The sequence below is a fragment of the Bufo bufo genome, chromosome 3 (assembly GCF_905171765.1).
Source record: "Bufo bufo chromosome 3, aBufBuf1.1, whole genome shotgun sequence".
NCBI classification, from domain to species: domain Eukaryota; kingdom Metazoa; phylum Chordata; class Amphibia; order Anura; family Bufonidae; genus Bufo; species Bufo bufo.
This window is the reverse complement of record NC_053391.1, coordinates 605,758,501-605,785,390: the sequence shown is the minus strand read 5'-3', so window position 1 is coordinate 605,785,390 and position 26,890 is coordinate 605,758,501. Positions and strand designations below refer to the sequence as shown.

Sequence of the window (26,890 nt, the reverse complement as noted above, 5' to 3'; positions counted from 1 at the left end):
TCAAGCAAAGTTGCAATAATTCACAAATTGTACGTTCTGTATATATTTGTATGGCTGCAGGGGCCATCACTATAACCCCAGAATTTTGTGTCATTTCCATATTTCATATATCCTTATTCATTCTATTAATCACGCGCTGCTCTAGCATCTGCTGGTGTTTTGTGGAAGCATGTGATGTCTAATCCCTCCTGTAAGCTCGAATGCAGATTGACTGCTCCCCCTGCATGACTGCGGAGGAATGGTACAGTCCGCAGGCTGCTGGATGTTGCTAGAAGGTAAAGCATCATCACTGCTGGTCCAGATCTGAGAATCCAGCACCTGGAGAGCCCAGAGCCCAGCATCATGACCCAGGGAAAGGTAAGTGCTGCATCCCAGCATCCCGACTAACACAGCAAGGGATGCTGCACATATCCCACTGCTGATAGAGCTCCTGACTGCATGTCATACATAAGCCATCATACATATGCCAATCCACGGAGTTCTGCCAACTATCACTGTCATCCTGCAGGTGGATGAGTCAAATACAATCAGGGAATTGTAATGTAGCAAATACTTGATAAAACAGCACCTGCCGGTTAAAGGTAACTTAAGAGGAGCTGGATGCATGAATTATGTAATACCCAGTCACTTTCAGAAAGGAGAGAACAGCAATACTGCGTCACAAGTCCCCATGTGGAGGCCCAGGGTGCACAAGAACAAGTGTTAACCCCTTCATTGTCATTCTAATTTTTACACAACGTGTAGCATAGTACATAGTGTCTATACTAATGTCTATCCATCTGTCTAATATCTGTCAGTCTATCATATCTATCTATTATCGACATCATATCTATATATATCTCCCATCTATTTATTCATTTATCTATTATCTACGTCATATCTATATATATCTCCTATCTATCTATCTATCTTTTTACTTCATATCTATCTATCTTATATCCATCCATCCATTATACTGTATACACACACATTACACATCTTTGCATAATGACAAACTTTCTCATCTGTGTAACAAGACTATCTCGTCTGTGATCCCAGAGCAATGTGACACATAAACTGTGTCCTATCTAATAACACTGCGCAACAACGATTTTGCTACTGAGTGAAAAACATGTGATTTATACTAAAATGAGCGTGATGATTCCAAATATGAACTCGGAATTTGCCTGACACGTCTAGCTTTTAACCCATTAAGGACTCTGGGATTTTCCATTTTTGCGTTTTCGTTTTTCAATCCCCGCCTTCCCATAGTCTTATGAGGGCTTATTTTTTGCGGGACAAGTTGCACTTTCTAATGGCACCATTTACGGTTGCATACCATGTAGTAGGAACCGGGATTTTTTTTTCAAATGGGGTAGAATTGGGAAAAAACGCAATTCTGATAAAGGTTTTTATATTATTTTTTTTTACACTGTACACTATGCGGTAAAATTGTTATCTTCATTTTCCAGGTCATTACGGTTACAACGATACCGCACTTGTATAATTTTTCTTGCGTTTTAATACTGAAAAAAAAATTTAAACCTTTGAGAATATTTTTTTATTTTTATAACCATATTCTGACCTATATAACTTTTTTGTAGTTGTGTACGGGGCTGTGTGAGGGCTCATTTTTTGCAGGGCGATCTGTTCTTTTCAGTGATACTCATTTCAATTGTGTGCGACTTTTTGATCACTTTTTATAAAAAAGGTATTGGGTAGTTGAAGTGACAAAAAATGGCAAATTGGCAGTTTTTATTTTTTTCCCGTTACGCCATTTGCCGTATGCCATTAATATTGTTATATTTTAATAGTATGAGCTTTTTTGCACGTGGAAATGCCCACAATGTTTATTTTTTTATTGTTTAAGTATTTGAACTTTTATATTTGCAAAAACTTTTTTTTACTTTTTTTAAGTCACCTTGGGTGACAATAACTGCAATCATTAGATTACCTATTGTGTTCATTGATGTCTATATAGACACCATTGAACACATCATTTGCACTACACTAATACAATGCTGCCACCTAGTGGCCTGCATTGGTATAGTCATCTATAGTCATTGGCACCGACGCCTGCTTGAGGCTTCAGCCTATTAGGGTACTTTCACACTAGCGGCACGGACCTCCGGGTGAACAGCCTACCGGATTCGTCCTGCCGCTAGTGACCATGTGCCCCCAGACTGCTGCTCTGTCCCCATTGACTATAATGGGGCGAGGCGGAGTTCAGTGGAGGCACAGCAGCGCACGGCGAGAGACTGCCAGAATAAATGTCGGACATGTCGTAATTTTATTCCGGCAGCCTCTCGCCGTGCACTGCCGTGCCTCTGCCGGAACTTCACCCCAGCCCCCATTATCCCCTTTAGGACACAGCCTTATTTCACCTTAAGGACCAGGCAATTTTTTGCAAATCTGACCAGTGTCACTTTAAGTGGTGATAACTTTAAAAAGCTTTGACTTATCCAGGCCATTCTGAGATTGTTTTTTCGTCACATATTGTACTTCATGACACTGGTAAAATGAAGTAAAAAATAATAATTTTTATTTCTAAAAAAAAATACCAAATTTACCAAAAATTTTGAAAAAATTGCAAATTTCCAAGTTTCAATTTCTCTACTTCTACAATACATAATAATACCTCCAAAAATAGTTATTACTTTACATTTCCCATATGTCTACTTCATGTTTGGATCATTTTGGGAATTATATTAAATTTTTTGGGGATGTTACAAGGCTTAGAAGTTTAGAAGCAAATCTTGAAACTTTTCAGAAATTTTCAAAAACCCAATTTTTAGGGACCAGTTCAGGTCTGAATTCACTTTGTGAGACTTACATAATAGAAACCACCCAAAAATGACCCCATTCTAGAAACTACACCCCTCAATGTATTCAAAACTGATTTTACAAACTTTGTTAACCCTTAGGAGTTCCACAAGAATTAATGGTAAATAGAGATACAATTTCAAAATTTCACTTTTTTGGCAGATTTTCCATTTTAATATTTTTTTAACTTTTACAAACCAAGGGTTAACAGCCAAACCAAACTCAATATTTATGGCCCTGATTCTATAGTTTACAGAAACACCCCATATGTGGTCGTAAACTACTGTACGGGCACACGGCAGGGCGCAGAAGGAAAGGAATGCCATTCGGTTTTTGGAAGGCAGATTTTGCTGGACTGGTTTTTTTGACACCATGTCCCATTTGAAGCCCCCCTGATGCACCCCTAGAGTAGAAACTCCATAAAAGTGACCCCATCTAAGAAACTACACCCCTCAAGGTATTCAAAACTGATTTTACAAACGTTGTTAACCCTTTAGGTGTTCCACAAGAGTTATTGGCAAATGGAGATGAAATTTAAGAATTTCAATTTTTGGACAAATTTTCCATTTTAATCCATTTTTTCCAGTAACAAAGCAAGGGTTAACAGCCAAACAAAAATCAATATTTATTGCCTGGAATCTGTAGTATACAGAAACACCTCATATGTGGTCGTAAACTGCTGTAAGGGCACACGGTAGGGTGCAGAAGGAAAGGAATGCCATACGGTTTTTTGGAAGGCAGATTTTGCTGGACTGTTTTTTTTGACACCATGTCCCATTTGAAGCCCCCCTGATGCACCCCTAGAATAGAAACTCCATAAAAGTGACCCCATCTAAGAAACTACACCCCTCAAGGTATTCAAAACTGATTTTACAAACGTCGTTAACTCTTTAGGTGTTCCACAAGAGTTATTGGCAAATGGAGATGAAATTTCAGAATTTCAATTTTTTTAGCAAATTTTCAATTTTAATCCATTTTTTCCAGTAACAAAGCAAGGGTTAACAGCCAAACAAAACTCAATATTTATGGCCCTGATTCTGTAGTTTACATAAACACCCCATATGTGGTCATAAACTGCTGTACGGGCACACGGCAGGGCGCAGAAGGAAAGGAATGCCATACGGTTTTTGGAAGGCAGATTTTGCTGGACTGTTTTTTTTGACACCATGTCCCATTTGAAGCCCCCCTGATGCACCCCTAGAGTAGAAACTCCAAAAAGGTGACCCCATTTTAGAAACTATGGGATAGGGTGGAAGTTTTGTTGGTACTAGTTTAGGGTACATATGATTTTTGGTTGCTCTATATTACACTTTTTGTGAGGCAAGGTAACAAGAAATAGCTGCTTTGGCACCGTTTTTATTTTTTGTTATTTACAACATTCATCTGACAGGTTAGATCATGTGGTATTTTTATAGACCAGGTTGTCACGGCGATACCTAATATATATACTTTTTTTTTATTTATGTAAGTTTTACACAATGATTTCTTTTTTGAAACAAAAAAAATCATGTTTTAGTGTTTCCATAGTCTGAAAGCCATAGTTTTTTCAGTTTTTGGGCGATTACCTTGGGTAGGGTATGATTTTTGCAGGATCAGATGACGGTTTTATTGGCACTATTTTGGGGTGCGTGTGACTTTTTGATCGCTTGCTATTACACTTTTTGTGATGCAAGGTGACAAAAAAATTGCTTTTTTTACACCGTTTTTATTTTAATTTTTTTACGGTGTTCATCAGAGGGGTTAGTTCATGTGATATTTTTATAGAGCCGGTCGATCCGGATGCGGCAATACCTAATATGTATACTTTTTTTTATTTATGTAAGTTTTACACAAAGATTTCATTTTTGAAGCCCAAAAAATCATGTTTTAGTGTTTCCATAGTCTGAGAGCCATAATTTTTTCAGTTTTAGGGCGATCACCCTGGGTAGGGTATGATTTTTGCGGGATGAGATGACGGTTTTATTGGCACTATTTTGGGGTGCGTGTGACTTTTTGATTGCTTGCTATTACACTTTTTGTGATGTAAGGTGACAAAAAATTGCTTTTTTTACACCGTTTTTTTTTTTTTTTACGGTGTTCATCTAAGGGGTTAGGTTATGTGATATTTTTATAGAGCCGGTCGTTACGGACGCGGCGATACCTAATATGTATACTTTTTTTTTATTTATGTAAGTTTTGCACAATAATATCCTTTTTGAAACAAAAAAAATCATATTTTAGTGTCTCTAGTGTCATATTCTGAGAGCCATAGGGCCAGATTTATCATTACTCTGACAGCTCACTCCACTTTCACATATGGCTAAAGTCAGTTTTAGCCAAGTCAGATTTATGTTCGGCCCTTTAAGACTGTAATAAATGTGGTTTGACGGTAGCAGTTCATCCGTCAGTAAGCAGCTTTACAAAAGTCGCACATCTTTATGAAAAAGTCGCACGTCTTTACGAAAAAGTCGCATGTTCTATTAAAAAGTCTCATAACATAAGCATGGTCCTCACTGGAGTGAAATTGCACATTTTTTTGCGACTTTTTAAATAGTCCCAATAGTAAATCTGTCTAGAGATTAATTTACATAAGAAAACACGCCCACTTTCAGAAAACTGGCGAGCATAGTGCAGAGCAGAAAAAAGTCGCAAATTTGTGCGCAGTTTTAGCGTTTGCGAATTTTTTTTGCGACTTTTTCACTCCATTATTCTGACTTGAGCTAATGATAAATCTGGCCCATAGTTTTTTCAGTTTTTGGGCGATTATCTTAAGTAGGGTCTAGGGATGAGCGAACCCGAACTGTATATAATTTTGGGGTGTCCGTGACACGGACCCGAACCCGAACATTTTCGTAAAAGTCTGGGTTCGGGTTCGGTGTTCGGCGCTTTCTTGGCGCTTTTTGAAAGGCTGCAAAGCAGCCAATCAACAAGCGTCATACTACTTGCCCCAAGAGGCCATCACAGCCTTGCCTACTATTGGCATGGCTGTGATTGGCCAGTGCAGCATGTGACCCAGCCTCTATATAAGCTTGGGTCATGTAGCGCTGCACGTCACTCTGCTGATACAAGCGTAGGGAGAGGTTGCTGCTGCGACGTTAGGGCGAGATTAGGCAGTGATTAACTCCTCCAAAAGACTTCATTCTGTGATCGATCTCCAGCTGTGGATCATTGAAGTGCTGATATTGAATTGCTCACTTTTTTTAGGCTGCCCAGAGCGTTTTTATATCACTTTTTTCTGGGGTGATCGGCGGCCATTTTGTGACTTGTGGTGCGCCAGCACAAGCTACCACCAAGTGCATTTAACCATCAATAGTGTGGTTATTTTTTGCTATATCCTACATCAGGTGCAGGCTGAGCCTGTGTCACCCAAGTGCATTTAAACATCAATAGTGTGGTTATTTTTGGCCATATACTACATCAGGTGCAGGCTGAGCCTGTGTCACCCAAGTGCATTTAACCATCAATAGTGTGGTTATTTTTTGGCCATATACTACATCTGGTGCAGGCTGAGCCTGTGTCACCCAAGTGCATTTAACCATCAATAGTGTGGTTATTTTTTGGCCATATACTACATCAGGGGCAAGTTGAGCCTGTCACCCAGCGCCTAAAAAATAGCCCTGATATTTATATTCCTCCAAATCAGTACTGTTTTAGCTAGTCAAGTTATTTGTAGTGACCGTAAAAGCACAGTTTTTGTTCTGGGTTGAAAAACTATTCCCAAATTTGCCATTCTCAAAATTAGTAGTTTCTGCTATATCAGGCCTACTTTAAATCTATCCCAAAAAGGGTATATTAGATTCAAGGTGCTGATAGTGTCATTCTGAAAAACTTAACACACACGCTACAGTGCAGATACAAGTCTAATTCTGTGATTAAAGGTATACCTGTCACACAGCGCCTAAAAAATATGCCTGACATTTATATTCCTCCAAATCAGTACTGTTTTAGCTGGTCAAATTATTTATAGTGACCGAAAAAGCACAGTTTTTGTTCTGGGTTGAAAAACTATTCCCAAATTTGCCATTTTCAAAATTGTGGTGAACGGGAACAATGAGGAAAACATCTAGTAAGGGACGCGGACGTGGACATGGTCGTGGTGGTGTTAGTGGACCCTCTGGTGCTGGGAGAGGACGTGGCCGTTCTGCCACAGCCACACGTCCTAGTGTACCAACTACCTCAGGTCCCAATAGCCGCCAGAATTTACAGGGATATTTGGTGGGGCCCAATGCCGTTCTAAGGATGGTAAGGCCTGAGCAGGTACAGGCTTTAGTCAATTGGGTGGCCGACAGTGCATCCAGCACGTTCACATTATCTCCCACCCAGTCTTCGGCAGAAAGCGCACAGATGGCGCATGAAAACCAAGCCCATCAGTCTGTCACATCACCCCCATGCATATCAGGGAAACTGTCTGAGCCTCAAGTTATGCAGCAGTCTCTTATGCTGTTTGAAGACTCTGCTGCCAGGGTTTCCCAAGGGCATCCACCTAGCCCTTCCCCAGGGCTGGAAGAGATAGAATGCACTAACGCACAACCACTTATGTTTCCTGATGATGAGGACATGGGAATACCACCTCAGCACGTCTCTGATGATGACGAAACACAGGTGCCAACTGCTGCGTCTTTCTGCAGTGTGCAGACTGAACAGGAGGTCAGGGATCAAGACTGGGTGGAAGACGATGCAGGGGACGATGAGGTCCTAGACCCCACATGGAATGAAGGTCGTGCCACTGACTTTCACAGTTCGGAGGAAGAGGCAGTGGTGAGACCGAGCCAACAGCGTAGCAAAAGAGGGAGCAGTGGGCAAAATCAGAACACCCGCCGCCAAGAGACTCCGCCTGCTACTGACCACCGCCATCTGGGACCGAGCACCCCAAAGGCAGCTTCAAGGAGTTCCCTGGCATGGCACTTCTTCAAACAATGTGCTGACGACAAGACCAGTGGTTTGCACGCTGTGCCATCAGAGCCTGAAGCGAGGCATTAACGTTCTGAACCTTAGCACAACCTGCATGACCAGGCACCTGCATGCAAAGCATGAACTGCAGTGGAGTAAACACGTTAAAAACAAGGAAGTCACTCAGGCTCCCCCTGCTACCTCTTCTGCTGCTGCCGCCTCGGCCTCTTCTGCTGCTGCCGCCGCCTCGGCCTCTTCCTCCGCCTCTGGAGGAACGTTGGCACCTGCCGCCCAGCAAACATGGGATGTACCACCAACACCACCACCTGCGTCACCAAGCATCTCAACCATGTCACACGGCAGCGTTCAGCTCTCCATCTCACAAACATTTGAGAGAAAGCGTAAATTCCCACCTAGCCACCCTCGATCCCTGGCCCTGAATGCCAGCCTTTCTAAACTACTGGCCTATGAAATGCTGTCATTTAGGCTGGTGGACACAGACAGCTTCAAACAGCTCATGTTGCTTGCTGTCCCACAGTATGTTGTTCCCAGCCGCCACTACTTCTCCAAGAGAGCCGTGCCTTCCCTGCACAACCAAGTGTCCGATAAAATCAAGTGTGCACTGTGCAACGCCATCTGTGGCAAGGTCCACCTAACCACAGATACGTGGACCAGTAAGCACGGCCAGGGACGCTATATCTCCCTAACTGCACACTGGGTAAATGTAGTGGCGGCTGGGCCCCAGGCGGAGAGCTGTTTGGCGCACGTCCTTCCGCCGCCAAGGATCGCAGGGCAACATTCTTTGCCTCCTGTCTCCTCCTCCTCCTACTCAGCTTCCTCCTCCTCTTCTTCCACCTGCTCATCCAGTCAGCCACACACCTTCACCACCAACTTCAGTACAGCCCGGGGTAAACCTCAGCAGGCCGTTCTGAAACTCATATGTGTGGGGGACAGGCCCCACACCGCACAGGAGTTGTGGTGGGGTATAGAACAACAGACCGACGAGTGGTTGCTGCCGGTGAGCCTCAAGCCCGGCCTGGTGGTGTGCGATAATGGGTGAAATCTCGTTGCAGCTCTGGGACTAGCCGGTTTGACGCACATCCCTTGCCTGGCGCATGTGCTGAATTTGGTGGTGCAGAAGTTCATTCGCAACTACCCCGACATGTCAGAGCTGCTGCATAAAGTGCGGGCCGTCTGTTCGCGCTTCCGGCGTTCACACCCTGCCGCTGCTCGCCTGTCTGCGCTACAGCGTAACTTCGGCCTTCCCGGTCACCACCTCATATGCGACGTGCCCACCAGGTGGAACTCCACCTTGCACATGCTGGACAGACTGTGCGAGCAGCAGCAGGCCATAGTGGAGTTTCAGCTGCAGCACGCACGGGTCAGTCGCACTGCGGAACAGCACCACTTCACCACCAATGACTGGGCCTCCATGCGAGACCTGTGTGCCCTGTTGCGCTGTTTCGAGTACTCCACCAACATGGCCAGTGGCGATGACGCCGTTATCAGCGTTACAATACCACTTCTATGTCTCCTTGAGAAAACACTTAGGGCGATGATGGAAGAGGAGGTGGCCCAGGAGGAAGAGGAGGAAGAGGGGTCATTTTTAGCACTTTCAGGCCAGTCTCTTCGAAGTGACTCAGAGGGAGGTTTTTTGCAACAGCAGAGGCCAGGTACAAATGTGGTCAGACAGGGCCCACTACTGGAGGACGAGGATGAGGAGGAGGTGGAGGAGGATGAGGATGAAGCATGTTCTCAGCGGGGTGGCACCCAAAGCAGCTGGGGGGAAACACATGACGATGACGATATGCCTCCCACAGAGGACAGCTTGTCCTTACCTCTGGGCAGCCTGGCACACATGAGCGACTACATGCTGCAGTGCCTGCGCGACGACAGCAGAGTTGCCCACATTTTAACGTGTGCGGACTACTGGGTTGCCACCCTGCTGGATCCCCGGTACAAAGACAATGTGCCCACCTTACTTCCTACACTGGAGCGTGATAGGAAGATGCGCGAGTACAAGCGCACGTTGGTAGACGCGCTACTGAGAGCATTCCCAAATGTCACAGGGGAACCAGTGGAAGCCCAAGGCGAAGGCAGAGGAGGAGCAAGAGGTCGCCAACGCAGCTGTGTCACGGCCAGCTCCTCTGAGGGCAGGGTTAGCATGGCAGAGATGTGGAAAAGTTTTGTCACCACGCCACAGCTAACTGCACCACCACCTGATACGGAACGTGTTAGCAGGAGGCAACATTTCACTAACATGGTGGAACAGTACCTGTGCACACCCCTCCACGTACTGACTGATGGTTTGGCCCCATTCAACTTCTGGGTCTCCAAATTGTCCACGTGGCCAGAGCTAGCCTTTTATGCCTTGGAGGTGCTGGCCTGCCCGGCGGCCAGCGTTTTGTCTGAACGTGTATTCAGCATGGCAGGGGGCGTCATTACAGACAAACGCAGCCGCCTGTCTACAGCCAATGTGGACAAGCTGACGTTCATAAAAATGAACCAGGCATGGATCCCACAGGACCTGTCCATCCCTTGTGCAGATTAGACATTAACTACCTCCCCTTAACCATATATTATTGTACTCCAGGGCACTTCCTCATTCAATCCTATTTTTATTTTCATTTTACCATTATATTGCGGGGCAACCCAAAGTTGAATGAACCTCTCCTCTGTCTGGGTGCCGGGGCCTAAATATGTGACAGTGGCCTGTTCCAGTGGTGGGTGACGTGAAGCCTGATTCTCTGCTATAACATGAAGACTGATTCTGTGCTGACATGAAGCCAGATTCTCTGTTACGGGACCTCTCTCCTCTGCCTGGCTGCCTGGGCCTAAATATTTGACAGTGGCCTGTTCCAGTGGTGGGTGACGTGAAGCCTGATTCTCTGCTATGACATGAAGACTGATTCTGTGCTGACATGAAGCCAGATTCTCTGTTACGGGACCTCTCTCCTCTGTCTGGGTGCCGGGGCCTAAATATGTCACAGTGGCCTGTTCCAGTGGTGGGTGACGTGAAGCCTGATTCTCTGCTATGACATGAAGACTGATTCTGTGCTGACATGAAGCCAGATTCTCTGTTACGGGACCTCTCTCCTCTGTCTGGGTGCCGGGGCCTAAATATGTGACAGTGGCCTGTTCCAGTGGTGGGTGACGTGAAGCCTGATTCTCTGCTATGACATGAAGACTGATTCTGTGCTGACATGAAGCCAGATTCTCTGTTACGGAACCTCTCTCCTCTGTCTGGGTGCCAGGGCCTAAATGTGTGACAGTGGCCTCTTCCAGTGGTGGGTGACGTGAAGCCTGATTCTCTGCTATGACATGAAGACTGATTCTGTGCTGACATGAAGCCAGATTCTCTGTTACGGGACCTCTCTCCTCTGTCTGGGTGCCAGGGCCTAAATGTGACAGTGGCCTCTTCCAGTGGTGGGTGACGTGAAGCCTGATTCTCTGCTATGACATGAAGACTGATTCTGTGCTGACATGAAGCCAGATTCTCTGTTACGGGACCTCTCTCCTCTGTCTGGGTGACGGGGCCTAAATATGTGACAGTGGCCTGTTCCAGTGGTGGGTGACGTGAAGCCTGATTCTCTGCTATGACATGAAGACTGTATCTGTGCTGACATGAAGCCAGATTCTCTGTTACAGGACCTCTCTCCTCTGTCTGGGTGCCAGGGCCTAAATGTGTGACAGTGGCCTGTTCCAGTGGTGGGTGACGTGAAGCCTGATTCTCTGCTATGACATGAAGACTGATTCTGTGCTGACATGAAGCCAGATTCTCTGTTACGGGACCTCTCTCCTCTGTCTGGGTGCCAGGGCCTAAATGTGTGACAGTGGCCTGTTCCAGTGGTGGGTGACGTGAAGCCTGATTCTCTGCTATGACATGAAGACTGATTCTGTGCTGACATGAAGCCAGATTCTCTGTTACAGGACCTCTCTCCTCTGTCTGGGTGCCAGGGCCTAAATGTGTGACAGTGGCCTCTTCCAGTGGTGGGTGACGTGAAGCCTGATTCTCTGCTATGACATGAAGACTGATTCTGTGCTGACATGAAGCCAGATTCTCTGTTACGGGACCTCTCTCCTCTGTCTGGGTGACGGGGCCTAAATATGTGACAGTGGCCTGTTCCAGTGGTGGGTGACGTGAAGCCTGATTCTCTGCTATGACATGAAGACTGTATCTGTGCTGACATGAAGCCAGATTCTCTGTTACAGGACCTCTCTCCTCTGTCTGGGTGCCAGGGCCTAAATGTGTGACAGTGGCCTGTTCCAGTGGTGGGTGACGTGAAGCCTGATTCTCTGCTATAACATGAAGACTGATTCTGTGCTGACATGAAGCCAGATTCTCTGTTACGGGACCTCTCTCCTCTGCCTGGCTGCCTGGGCCTAAATATTTGACAGTGGCCTGTTCCAGTGGTGGGTGACGTGAAGCCTGATTCTCTGCTATGACATGAAGACTGATTCTGTGCTGACATGAAGCCAGATTCTCTGTTACGGGACCTCTCTCCTCTGTCTGGGTGCCGGGGCCTAAATATGTGACAGTGGCCTGTTCCAGTGGTGGGTGACGTGAAGCCTGATTCTCTGCTATGACATGAAGACTGATTCTGTGCTGACATGAAGCCAGATTCTCTGTTACGGGACCTCTCTCCTCTGTCTGGGTGCCAGGGCCTAAATGTGTGACAGTGGCCTCTTCCAGTGGTGGGTGACGTGAAGCCTGATTCTCTGCTATGACATGAAGACTGATTCTGTGCTGACATGAAGCCAGATTCTCTGTTACGGAACCTCTCTCCTCTGTCTGGGTGCCAGGGCCTAAATGTGTGACAGTGGCCTCTTCCAGTGGTGGGTGACGTGAAGCCTGATTCTCTGCTATGACATGAAGACTGATTCTGTGCTGACATGAAGCCAGATTCTCTGTTACGGAACCTCTCTCCTCTGTCTGGGTGCCAGGGCCTAAATGTGTGACAGTGGCCTCTTCCAGTGGTGGGTGACGTGAAGCCTGATTCTCTGCTATGACATGAAGACTGATTCTGTGCTGACATGAAGCCAGATTCTCTGTTACGGGACCTCTCTCCTCTGTCTGGGTGCCAGGGCCTAAATGTGACAGTGGCCTCTTCCAGTGGTGGGTGACGTGAAGCCTGATTCTCTGCTATGACATGAAGACTGATTCTGTGCTGACATGAAGCCAGATTCTCTGTTACGGGACCTCTCTCCTCTGTCTGGGTGACGGGGCCTAAATATGTGACAGTGGCCTGTTCCAGTGGTGGGTGACGTGAAGCCTGATTCTCTGCTATGACATGAAGACTGTATCTGTGCTGACATGAAGCCAGATTCTCTGTTACAGGACCTCTCTCCTCTGTCTGGGTGCCAGGGCCTAAATGTGTGACAGTGGCCTGTTCCAGTGGTGGGTGACGTGAAGCCTGATTCTCTGCTATGACATGAAGACTGATTCTGTGCTGACATGAAGCCAGATTCTCTGTTACGGGACCTCTCTCCTCTGTCTGGGTGCCAGGGCCTAAATGTGTGACAGTGGCCTGTTCCAGTGGTGGGTGACGTGAAGCCTGATTCTCTGCTATGACATGAAGACTGATTCTGTACTGACATGAAGCCAGATTCTCTGTTACAGGACCTCTCTCCTCTGTCTGGGTGCCAGGGCCTAAATGTGTGACAGTGGCCTGTTCCAGTGGTGGGTGACGTGAAGCCTGATTCTCTGCTATGACATGAAGACTGATTCTGTGCTGACATGAAGCCAGATTCTCTGTTACGGGACCTCTCTCCTCTGTCTGGGTGCCGGGGCCTAAATATGTGACAGTGGCCTGTTCCAGTGGTTGGTGACGTGAAGCCTGATTCTCTGCTATGACATGAAGACTGATTCTCTGCTGGCATGAAGCCAGATTCTCTGCTATGGCATGAAGAGACTGATTCTCTGCTGATGTGAAGCCAGATTCTCTGCTATGGGACCTCTGTCCAATTGATATTGGTTAATTTTTATTTTTTTTATTTTTATTTTAATTAATTTCCCTATCCACATTTGTTTGCAGGGGATTTACCTACATGTTGCTGCCTTTTGCAGCCCTCTAGCTTTTTCCTGGGCTGTTTTACAGCCTTTTTAGTGCCGAAAAGTTCGGGTCCCCATTGACTTCAATGGGGTTCGGGTTCGGGACGAAGTTCGGGTCGGGTTCGGATCCCGAACCCGAACATTTCCGGGAAGTTCGGCCGAACTTCTCGAACCCGAACATCCAGGTGTTCGCCCAACTCTAGTAGGGTCTCATTTTTTGCGGGATGAGGTAAAAGCCGCAAACCGCAGGTCTGAATTGATCGCCGACATGGGGGGGTCACAGGATTCCCCTGCGCATTTAGCCAAGGTGCCTGCTCAATGATTTGAGCAGGCACCGGGTTCCGATCACCGCCCGCCGGGCGGCGGTGATCGGAAATACACATGACGTACCGGTACGTCATGTGTCCTTAAGTACCAGGACAACATGCCGTACCGGTACGTCCTGTGTCCTGAAGAGGTTATAGTTAATGGGGACGGAGCGGCAGTCCGGGGGCACACGGACATGTGTCGCGATTCTCTGCTATTTAAAATAACAGAAACACGGTGGCTATGGCGCCCGCCGCACGTGCGGAGGTCCTTAAAGGGTTATGTTATACATGCAAAGCCTATTCAGTTATAATATTAACGCATTATATTGGAGATATGCTAAGGGACATGTCCAAATCTGTTCGGACGCACTCAGGCTGATGTCAGCAGTAAGTATATAAGGCAAGCTGGACAGATTTTGATAAAGTGATCTGTTATAGTGCTATCAGTTTTGAAACTTAAGATGGATAAACGCAAATGTGCTAACGATGCAGACAAATTCTGCTACATATGTGGCAAATACACTACTTATGATCAGGGCAATAATCTGACAAAGTGAGTGCATCTTACAGCTTGGGATGCATTTGTGCTAGTAGTGCAGAACTTCCTTGGGAATAGACGAGCTGCAAACTATGCTAAATTAGTAGACAACATGCTTACAGCATATGAACAACTTGGCTGCCGAATGTCATTGAAAGTGCATTTCTTACATTTCCATCTTGACTTTTTCCCACCCAATTTTGGACACGTAAGTGATGAACATGGAGAGCGGTTCCATAAAGATATTTCTACAATGGAGAACAGGTATCAAGGCCGATGGAATCCCAACATGATGGGGGACTACTGCTAGTTTTTGCAATGGGAAAATATGACCATTCACAAATGCAAAAGCAGATGCCTGAAGCACTTTTAACAGTACTTGGCCTTGCTCAAGTAAGGCTTATTGCAAATTGCAGGCCGCAATGCACGAACACCCACCATGGGGCAGCCACAGCGGATCGCGGACCCCTTTGCTTTAATGGGTCTGTGATACGGCCATTACTCAAAAAGATAGGACATGTTCTATCTTTTTGCGGAAAGGAAGTACGGGACGAAACCCCGCGGAAGCACTACGTAGTGCTTCCGTAGGGTTCCGTTCTGTGCTTCTGATCCGCACCATTCCGCATCTCCGGATTTGAAGTGAAAGGGTCCGCATCTGTGATACAGAATGCACACGGAACGGTGCCCGTGTATTGCGGATCCGCAAATGTGGTCCGCAATACAACCACGGAGCGCACACGTTCGTGTGCAATAAGCCTAAGACTTTTAAACTTAAAAACTAGACTTTTTGAAATTTTGTTATTCCATTAGATTTTCATACACTGTTTACTACGCAAACTTTGATGTAGATCAGGTAATTGTTGGAGTAAAACTCGTTGTGTTCAAAATTATTCAATGCTTTCCAAGTGCTTAATTCATTTAGGCATACTTATGCATAGCAAAATTTTGTGACGTGTTACAACAATTCTGACTTCGTATTTGTAATCTGCACACTCGATTTAGTATTGGACAAATGTTTTTTGCCCAGTAGCAGACGAAAAGGTTTTTTTTTGTTGCGTGGTGAATAGGTTATGAATCACTGGTATAAGGACGGGGTGGAAGACCCATTAACCTAAATTGTATGTGTAACATCCTACAATTAAGAGATAAACAACAGCTCACCACTCTTTGGAAAAACGCTTGAACGGGAAGGGGCCGTCCCCAGCTCAAAAGTCAGATAAATACCAGCAGATGTACTTGTTTCGAGGTATCTTTTATTCCATAATATAATAAATATAACAGGACGCGTTTTGGCCCGTCCAGCCTTCTTCAACTGCACCAGTTGAAGGCTGGACGGGCCGAAACGCTTCCTGTTATATTTATTATATTATGGAATAAAGCATACCTCGAAACAAGTACGTCTGCTGGGATTTATCTGACTTAACATCCTACAATGTCATGTTTTAGACTATGTAAGGTAAAATGGTCTGCACTCTTGAATTGATGCCTGCGAAGGATTTGTCAGCCTTTTAATATAAGTCAAAGAATTTTGCGGCACTCAATAAGGAATGGTGCTCATATACCTTGTGTAGTTGTGAGAAAAACACCCAAGATGACCAGCATACGATCCATTTTGATTTAAAAGATTGATTTAACAGAAGACCGGACGTTTCGGTCCAGCAGGACCTTCCGCAGCGGTACTATCTGTGGTGAATGTGCTGGAGCCCGATGTTCTGGTAAGGATCTTATACACTCCAGCACATTCTCTCACCACAGATATTACCGCTGAGGAAGGTCCTCAATCCTGTCCTGGCTTCCAATCCTGTCTTATGTTCACAAAACTGCAAACCACCTAGACCATGTCTTAAACCTACTCTCACAAAGAGGTATAAGGCATTCACCATGGTTTCTCGTTGCTTTTCTGGTTCCCACTGGCATTAGATTAGAGATTTTTAGATTTTACATGGCTGACAGATGGATGATTGGTTGTCCAACTGTACCTTCATCTGTGAATTGTATCATATACTTCAGGTTGTGGCAGAAAAGATTAATTACTGAACTAAGAACATGGCCAATTAATATGAAACTCATTGATTTCTGATTCTGATAAAATAGTCTTCTGTTTTGACAAATATTCAAAGACAATTCTGTAATACAGTTGCCCGATAATAGAAGGAAATCCCCCATTCAGGACCCTCATTTATCAGCTAGAGAAGACAGCCCAACATTGACAGACAACTGATTTCAATGGGAACTGCTGTAATGTTCATTTCACCATGTGGTGGCGCTGCAGAGAATGTGAACACTTGCTGCTGAGTTCCCTCACAGATTACAGGTGATCACTGAGGATCCCAGCACTGAGACTCCGTGTGATCAGTAGTGATGAGCGACAGGGGCTATATTCGAATTTGCAATATTTCACAAATATTTTGTAGAATATTCGTCATATATTCGAGATTATTTTATTGAATGCGAAAAATCAGCAATGTAAAAATCGCGTAATTGTCTAAAATGATAGCATTTTATTATTGAATGCAAGACTCTGTTAGCTCTTCTGTCTAACTTTGGACTTATCAATCCACTGTAATGTACATCTTAAAAGGTTTATTGTACTGTATACTCTTATACCTGGTGTATTGATATTGCCTAATGTGGTGCAACTTTTGCTGCATTAATAAAATATATTTTAAAAAATAAATAAATAAATAAACAGATAACCCCCTTTTCGCTGTTCCTGCATCCTGGGTCAAAAAGCCTTGCTCAATTTGTCTAGTTGCTGAGACACTGCTTTAAAGGGAACCTGTCACCTCTACTATGCTACCCTCACTGAGCGTTTCAAAATGTTCATTGTGTTACCCTAAACATATAAATTACACCTTTAATTTCATTTGCAGACGAATTCAATAAGTATTATGCATTTTTGTACTTCCCCACTTTTAAGCAAATTAACATAAAAGAGTCCTATCTTACTTGTGTGACCAGAGAAGAGTCATATTTTCAAGCTCTGACTCATCTCAGGTTAATTTGCATATGTATCAAATCGGTTTTATTACACAATAAAAGCACACAGAGCTATGGGGACTGGGTATTGCGGATGTCCTAGCGGCCATCTAGCAACCCATGTCCTCAGCTCTATACCCAAAATCCAGATGACAGGTTCCCTTTAATACTGTAGTTGCTCTATGTTTCTCGGAACTGGTTCACCTATGGGAGATGGCACCGTAAGATATAAGCTCAGCACTTTAGTGACGCCCTGTGCCAAGAAGGCCAAGCAGATCGAATGTGTACTTTAGACTTCTAGAAAATGTAGAACTGGAATTTCAGGCGGCAGTAACCGAACACTGGGCTTCCTGTCATGAGAGCTTCATGTAAGGAGCCATAATAATGTGATCACCATAGCTTTAGATCACATCACTCTTACCCAATGCTTTATCCAAAATGCATTCTCCATGGATATGGCGGCCACTTTGTGACTAATGCTTTGGCTTCTGTGTAGAAGGGATATGGTGACGTGTTCACTGTGCCATATGACAATCACTCTTTTTATATTAGGACGGCACAGCCTGATTTTGTTTTGTGCTGTGAAATCAGTGTTTTGTCATTTGTGACAGATTATAATAATTTTGTGGCAGGCTAAAGCCTAGGGAAAATATATATTTTGGATAATATGATTCTATATGTGCATACGGTACTTTCCAACAGTACTGATTCTGCCAGGACAATCCAATTCCTTTCCATATTAGTTCATATGTCCATCATAAAGGAGGACCTCTTCTCTTGAGCCACCAGCAAAGGAGATCTCTTGTTCTAGTGGGCCAGGGTAGTCCATTTCTTAATACATTTGAATGGCCAGCATGTAATTCTACATTTACCTAACAGTTACTTTAGCTGGGCCCGTTTTAATCATCTGATCACCAGATCAATCTAAGAAGTGGTTGTCCTGATGGTCCAACCTTTTTAAGGGGATTTTTCTAGAAATCTCTGATTCTAGAAACATCTGATTGGGATCAGCAGTCTGATCAGTAGGATCACCACCAATATTGAGAAAGGGGTAGTCCAGTACCAATTTCTGGTGGTCAACTGACCTTATCACTCTTCATGTCAACTCTACCATTTATACGGGATATGAACACAGAAGAGCAAACCTACTTAGTGGTTTCTGTATTTCCCATAGACTTCGGTGTGGGCCAGAATTAATGTGGTGTTCAGACTACATAGCCACAAGGAATCAGGCTATGGATATGCCATAAAAGTATTTAGCTGACAAACACTCATCAATACCAGATTGGGGGCGTCTAATGCTAGCTCCCCCCAATTAACTGTTTAAAAGGGCTATGGTGCCCTTTTGTGTAAGCGCTGCACCCTCTCCATTGTTTACATGGGTCCATCTACCTGCATGTCATCTATGTATTAGCAGTGATGCAGGACACTTCCCCTTCATCCCTTTCCACTGAATGTAATATTCTACACTGCCTCTACTAAATGTATGTTCTGCAGGTAGACAGCGTAAGCACTGCGGCTGCTTCAGTCAATCGGTGGGGTGCTGAGAGTTGGACCCCACTGATCTGTTACTGATGGTCTATTCTGAGGATAGACCATCAATATGCTGATCCCAGAAAGCTCCTTTAAGTGAACGTAGCGTTGGATTTTATAGTAAATTTTACATTGGCAAGCTTTCTCCATGCAGCAGTTGTAGAGCTGCAGTGCCCAGGATCCTGAATGCTGACATTTCTCCATGCTAATGTTTATATAGATATATCTATTGTAATTGGTTAAATCATTTCACCAATCTTAAGCATTTTTTTCTGAAGGTTTCTGTCACAAATAAGCCCTCAGAGAGTGAAGGAGGTAATGCAAATGTGCAGTCAAGTACCCTGGCTCCCTCAGTACCTCCTTCCTATGAGGAAGCGACAGCAGAAGATGGGAAGAAGGCTGGTTTTCTTGAAACATCTCCTACTGTGATCCCATATCCTAACTGGACACAAGATGACACAGGTAAATCTGAACCCTTACCCATGAAAAACTTTTCTCAATTGTTTCGGACTTTTTTCACTTAATTCAGATTTTGTTACTTATTTATGATCTGTCAAATTGTTAGGTCAGTTTGGTGTTTGACCCCCATTGTCCCCTGTTCTCAGCCAAACAGTTACTTCCAATGAATTGTGAGACAGCTGTTTTTGATGGCCTTGTCAATGTAGACTGACTGTGCATTTAAGACCAGCCCACCCTCCATGCATGGGAAACTGGGCAACTCATTCTCATTAATTGCGTACAGTAGTTTACGACAGCCTGACCACCACTCATGATAAGTTTTTGGACAGAAAAAGGAAAAAAAAGGGTTGTTGTTGTAGGACAACCAACCGCCTTTGAGTCAGGCATATTTTAGTTAGCTATTCGACAAACACTGGTTGGCTCCATCATTTTCCCATAAATATACATGTATGGTCAAGCATATGTGCATAGTCCAGGGAAACAAAGTATTGAAATCCAGGATACTCAATCCTTGTTTCCCCTGACAGCAGACCTGGGATATTTGGGCTGCCCCCTACACATAGGCCTCTTTCACACGGACGTCCCGCATTTGTTTTGGATGCATCGTGTGTGCATTGCGGGAAACCCGCGCGAGTGCGCACGCAAATTCAGTCAGTTTTGACTGCGATTGCGTTGTTCAGTTTTTTTCCACGCGAGTGCAATGCATTTTGCACGTGCGTGATGAAAAACTGAATGTGGTACCCAGACCCGAACCTGGACTGCTTCACTGAAGTTCGGGTTTGAGTTAGGGCTCTTTCACACTTGCGTTGTCCGGATCCGGCGTGCACTCCATTTGCCGGAGGTGCCCGGCGGATCCGGAAAAACGCAAGTGAACTGAAAGCATTTGAAGACGGATACGTCTTCAAAATGCGTTCAGTGTTACTATGGCAGCCAGGACGCTATTAAAGTCCTGGTTGCCATAGTAGTAGTGGGGAGCGGAGGAGCAGTATACTTACAGTCCGTGCGGCTCCCCGGGCGCTCCAGAATGACGTCAGAGCGCCCCATGCGCATGGATCACGTGATCACATGGATCACGTCATCCATGCGCATGGGGCGCTCTGACGTCACTCTGGAGCACCCGGGGAGCCGCACGGATGGTAAGTACACTGCTCCCCCGCTCCCCACTACACTTTACCATGGCTGCCAGGACTTTAGCGTCCCGGCAGCCATGGTAACCACTCTGAAAAAGCTAAACGTCGGATCCGGCAATGCTCTGAAACGACGTTTAGCTTAAGGCCGGATCCGGATCAATGCCTTTCAATGGGCATTAATTCTGGATCCGGCCTTGCGGCAAGTGTTCAGGATTTTTGACCGGAGCAAAAAGCGCAGCATGCTGCGGTATTTTCTCCGGCCAAAAAACGTTCCGGTCCGGAACTGAAGACATCCTGATGCATCCTGAACGGATTTCTCTCCATTCAGAATGCATTAGGATAAAACTTATCAGGATTCTTCCGGCATAGAGCCCCGACGACGGAACTCTATGCCGGAAGAAAAGAACGCAAGTGTGAAAGAGCCCTTAGGTGTTCTGTAGATTTTATTATTTTCCCTTATAACATGGTTATAAGAGAAAATAATAGCATTCTTAATACAGAATGCTTACTAAAATGTCGATTGAGGGGTTAAAAAAAATAAATAAAAATTAACTCACCTCATCCACCTGGTCACGCATCCTGCATCGTCTTCTTTCTTCTTCTTTTAGGACCTGCAAAAAGACCTTTAATGACATAATCGCGCTCACCAAGTGGTGAGCGTGATGACATCAGTGCAGGTCCTGCTGAATGAAGATAGAAGAATCTTCTATCTTCTTTCAGCAGGACCTGCGCTGACATCACCGCGATCACCACGTGGTGATTGCGATTACGTCATCAAAGGTCCTTTTGCAGGTCCTAAAAGAAGAAGAAAGAAGACGATGCCGGCTGCGCGACCAAGTGGATGAGGTGAGTAAATGTTTTCTTTATTTTTTTAACCCCTCAATCGAAATTTTAGTAAGCATTCTGTATTAAGAATGCAATTTTTTTTCCTTATAACCATGTTATAAGGGAAAATAATACAGTGAATAGACTTTAATGGGGTCCGGTGTTGCTCATCCCTATCATCTCCTAGCAACCATGCGTGAAAATCGCACCACATCCGTATTTGCTTGCGGATGCTTGCAATTTTCATGCAGACACATTAATTTCTATGGGGCCTGCATTGCGTGAAAAACGCAGAATATACACTGAACAAAAATATAAACGCAACAATTTCGGTTTTGCTCTCATTTTGCATGATCTGAACTCAAACATCTGAAACATTTTCTACATACACAAAAGACCCATTACTCTCAAATATTGTTCACAAATCTGTCTAAATCTGTGTTAGTGAGCACTTCTCCTTTGCCGAGATAATCCATCCCACCTCACAGGTGTTGCATATCAAGGTGCTGATTAGACAGCATGAATATTGCACAGGTGTGCCTCAGACTGCCCACAATAAAATACCACTCTGAAATGTGCATAGTTTTGCCTTACTGGGAGGGGGGGGGGTCAGAAAACCAGTAAGTATCTGGTGTGGCCACCATTTGCCTCACGCAGTGCAACACATCTCCGTCGCATAGAGTTGGTCAGGTTGTTGATTGTGGCCTGTGGAATGTTGGTCCACTCCTCTTCAATAGCTGTGCGAAGTTGCAGAATATTGGCAGGAACTGGAACATGCTGTCGTATATGCCAATCCTGAGCATCCCAAACATGCTCAATGGGTGACATGTCCGGTGAGTATGCTGGCCATGCAAGAACTGGGATGTTTTCAGCGTCCAGGAAATGTGTACAGATCCTTGCAATATGCGGCCGTGCATTATCATGCTGCAACATGAGGTGATGGTCGTGGATGAATGGCACAACAATGGGCCTCAGGATCTCGTCACGGTATCTCTGTGCATTCAAAATGCCATCAATAAAATGCACCTGTGTTCGTTGTCCATAACATACGCCTGCCAATACCATAACCCCACCGCCACCATGGGCCACTCAATCCGCAACGTTGACGTCAGCAAACCACTCACCCACACGACGCCACACACGCTGTCTGCTATCTGCCCTGAACAGTGAAAACCGGGACTCAGCCGTGAACAGAGCGCCTATACAACATGCCAGACGCCATCGAATTTGAGCATTTGCCCACTCAAGTCGGTTACGAAGACGAACTGCACTCAGGTCCAGACCCCTGTGAGGACGATGAGCATGCAGATGAGCTTCCCGGAAACAGTTTCTGACAGTTTGTGGAGAAATTCTTTGGTTATGCAAACCAATTGTTGCTGCAGCTGTCTGGGTGGCTGGTCTCAGATGATCATGGAGGTGAAAATGCTGGATGTGGAGGTCCTGGGCTGGTGTGGTTACACGTGGTCTGGGGTTGTGAGGCCGGTTGGATGTACTGCCAAATTCTCTGAAACGCTTTTGGAGACGGCTTATGGTAGAGAAATGAACATTCATTGCATGGGCAACAGCTGGTAGACATTCCTGCAGTCAGCATGCCAATTGCACGCTCCCTCAAACGTTGCAACATCTGTGGCATTGTGCTGTGTGATCAAATTGCACATTTCAGAGTAGTCTTTTATTGTGGGCAGTCTAAGGCACACCTGCGCAATATTCCTGCTGTCTAATCAGCCCCTTGATATGCCACACCTAAGAGGTGGGATGGATTATCTCGGCAAAGGAGAAGTGCTCACTAACACAGATTTAGACAGATTTGTGAACGATATTTGAGAGTAATGGGTCTTTTGTGTATGTAGAAAATGTTTCAGATCTTTGAGTTCAGCTCATGCAAAATGGGAGCAAAACCAAAAGTGTTGCGTTTATATTTTTGTTCAGTGTAGAACATGCTGCTATTTTCACGCAACGCACAAGTGATGCGCGACAAACATCACTCATGTACACAGCCCCATTGAAATAAATGGGTAAGGATTCAGTGCGGGTGCAATGCGTTCACGTCACGCATTGCACCCGCGCGGAATACTCGCCCGTGTGAAAAGGGCAATAGTGTTGTCATCTGATGTGTATGGCACCAACATGGCTATAAGGCCTCACTTGTATAACCAGATGAAATCACCGACTACTACAAAAACAGGTGCGTGCCTTTCCTTTCCTTTATTTTATATAAGTAGACTTGAGATAATTCTGTAGATAAGATACAAACTGAGCATGCGTCAAAGAAAATATCAAGGTCTCAAAAATGCATATTACACTACTGCACTGAGTAAACTGGAATCCCTAACCCCATAATGTGACTCATAGGGAGCCACTTCCAATAGAAGGCGCTGGCGAGATGGTTTTCTTTCTTGGGAGACACCTCTTTGCATATTCATTTTGCATGGGGCGTTGCCAATAAATCTCCATATCCTGGAGTACCTCCAGTGAGTCTCCATACAGGACAGGTCCCTGCCAATGCAGAGAGTGAAAACCACAGCAAATCTGCAGCAAAACTCACAATAAGGGTCCATTCCCACGTAGGCAATTCTGTTCATTTGAGGAACGGAATTGCAGACCCAATAATTTCTATGGGGCCGCATGATGTTCTGCCCGGATCTGGAAATGCGGACCCGCACTTCCGGGTCCGCATTTCCGTTCCCGAAAAAAATAGAACATGTCCTATTCTTGTCCGTGTTTTGCGGATCCGCGGATCCGCAAAACACACACGGATGTGTGAATGGACCCTTAATCCGCATTTACTGTGAATCATCAAGATATTGCTGTGGATTTGGCCTGAGTTTTTCTGCCACATTTTACGTCTTGTGTGGATGGACAGTAAGGGTTCATGCAAATAAGTATACTATTGCTCCAGACAAGCTTGTGCTAAGCCATAACATAGCACCAATTTATTGCCCAGGGCAGCCAATCACATCACAGCTTTTATATTACCAGTTATAAGAAATAAAACCTGAGCGCTGAGTGATTGCCATGAGTTATCGGGGGGGGGGGAGGAATCTCCATAACATAGCACCATACAGAGGCATTATCATTATGTGTATATTCATGCAGTGTACTGAACCGTGACCACCATCGTTGTGTATGTCTTCAGTTAATTTTTTTATGTGATTTTATCTTGATCAGTATTGACTGGGCTTGGCATTAGGATGGATAAACATATTGTACCTGGAATCGATGATATTGGAGGGTATATTAATTGTTTGATGTGCTTTTTGGCAGGATTTGGTACACAGAGATAGTGCTCAGCTAGTAAAAAGGATTACATTTGGTTTTTCTGTAACTCTGGGGCCTGGCATACGCTGGCACTAACTGCCCGGTCACGTCAGTACTGTGCGTAGTAAACACTAACTGTCACTGTGTCACACAGGCAGCAGCCCCGGCTATGGCAGTGGAGCCTATTCCGGAGACAACGAGATGCTGACCTCAATGAGCTGGGAGGATGACAGGGTGCGCCGGTCATTTATTAGGAAGGTAAGTGTGGGGCGAGAGATCTACAGTGTAAAGTGAAGTCAATTGAAAAGTACTATATGATAATTAATAACACTATCACCGTGGGGTACAGAAACAAGGAAGAATAAACAGTGATCCCTAATAAAACATAACTTTTAATCAGATTAATAAAAGTCCATCAAAATATAACAGATCAACAAGAGAAAATAATATAATCAGAGTACTCGATAAGACTCAAACATAATGGTGCATGGTGGCACCAAAAAAGTAACCGGTAGTCCTACTAGATCGTAAGGTTCATCCGGACTTCGTGGAATCTCAACGGATGGTATGATCCTGAAAAATCAAGGCAAGTAACAGACAGGTACAGAAAGGGGCTTTAGATCCCTAGACAGCCCTAAGGTACGGGTGCTATGCTGGCCCTATCGTCCTAGCCACGGAGCACCCGTCCTAAAAAGAACGACCCCGTCCGGAACCTTGCCCTCAAGCTACTTGGCCTAAAGTGCCCTAGTGCAGCTAGTCCCTACATGCATGTTTCGATTTTACTCTCATCAGGGGAAACATAACAGAGACTGGAAAGGAACAAGGACCATATCCAGAAGGGCATTAATTAAATGTAGTCTAACAACTTAATGTATGTACAGATAGATACTAATACATAATGTAGACAGATGCCAGAAAGGTAATTCAGGCTATTTCAATAGAAGTGGTAGCCCAAAATGTAGGCTCAACTCCCAGATGCTGGGCCTATACAAGTGCCGTGTGGTATAGGCCACTTGCCATCATATGGGGGAGCCTTATGATAAGACAAAACCTCCAGTCCGGTGGGCCGGTGCATCTGTCGAGGCAGTAAGATAACCTGTCTGCCGACAGCCGCCCGCCCAGAATTTAAATCTAGACCAGGTCTCATAACGAGGCCTGGGACGCCGCGCGTGAAGTCTAAAATGCCCGGGTGCATCGCGCGTCATCAAATAAGGCCACATTACATGCCAATGACGTAGGACGCTTACATAACATGCGACCAAGTTGCGGACATGTTACCGGCAATACGCAACCGCGCGGTCCCCAGTATAGGACAGCGCTAGACTTAAAAGGCATTGGATGGCGTTTAGATATAAAAGGTAAAAAGGTCAAGGTGATCCAGACCCAGAGCTGGTCGTACACAAAAGCAGACACACAATTGTCACAATAAGTATAAAGAAATAGGATAGTAGTGATTAATGCATGCCTATTCAATAGGTAATGGTACATAATTACCAAACAGGTCACTGATGTACAGGACAAACAGAGGAAATGGAAATAACCTCAAATGAAACAGCTAAAGCACAGCTGTTCATTTAAACCTAGTGGGGACACAGTACGTAGGGTATGAATCCACCGGGCCTCATGTTGTAATAGTGTACGGTCCCAGTCACCTCCGCATGTCGGTGGTGGGACAACTTCATTACCGATGGCTTTAACCTGATATGGACATATGACGTACCGGTATGTCATGATGTCCTGGTACTTAAGGACACATGACGTACCGGTATGTCATGTGTATTTCCGATCACCGCCACGTGGCGTGGGTTGAGCGGAACAGAGTGCCTGCTGAAAACATTGGGCAGGCACTCTGTCACAATGCCGAGGTGGTTCGGGCAGGTCATCGGGTCCCCGTGCTGTAGTAATGGGGACCCGATGGCATGGAAGGCAGCCCGATGCCTTCCTTAGGCATCGGGGCTGCCTTCCGATGAAGAGCCTGTATTACTCATACAGCCAATGCATTCCAATACAGAAGTATTGGAGTGCATTGTAAAGGGGATCAGACCCCCAAAAGTTGAAGTCCCAAGGTGGACAAAAAAAAAAAAAGTCATTTTCCCCAAATAAAGTTAAAAAAAATTGGTAAAAAATAGGGGGAAAA

At 45.1% G+C, this 26,890-nt stretch overlaps 1 protein-coding gene across 1 annotated transcript in view; it reads left to right on the top strand.

Moving 5' to 3' along the window:
• The first annotated feature begins 342 nt into the window (after positions 1-342).
• The window catches only part of FAIM2 (Fas apoptotic inhibitory molecule 2), a 71,324-nt gene continuing 44,776 nt past the window's right edge, over positions 343-26,890 (top strand). The window contains exons 1-3 of the mRNA XM_040422423.1: positions 343-357; positions 19,360-19,543; positions 24,908-25,011. Of these exons, the coding sequence (XP_040278357.1) occupies positions 343-357; positions 19,360-19,543; positions 24,908-25,011 (303 nt within the window). The remainder of the gene's footprint in view (positions 358-19,359; positions 19,544-24,907; positions 25,012-26,890) is intronic.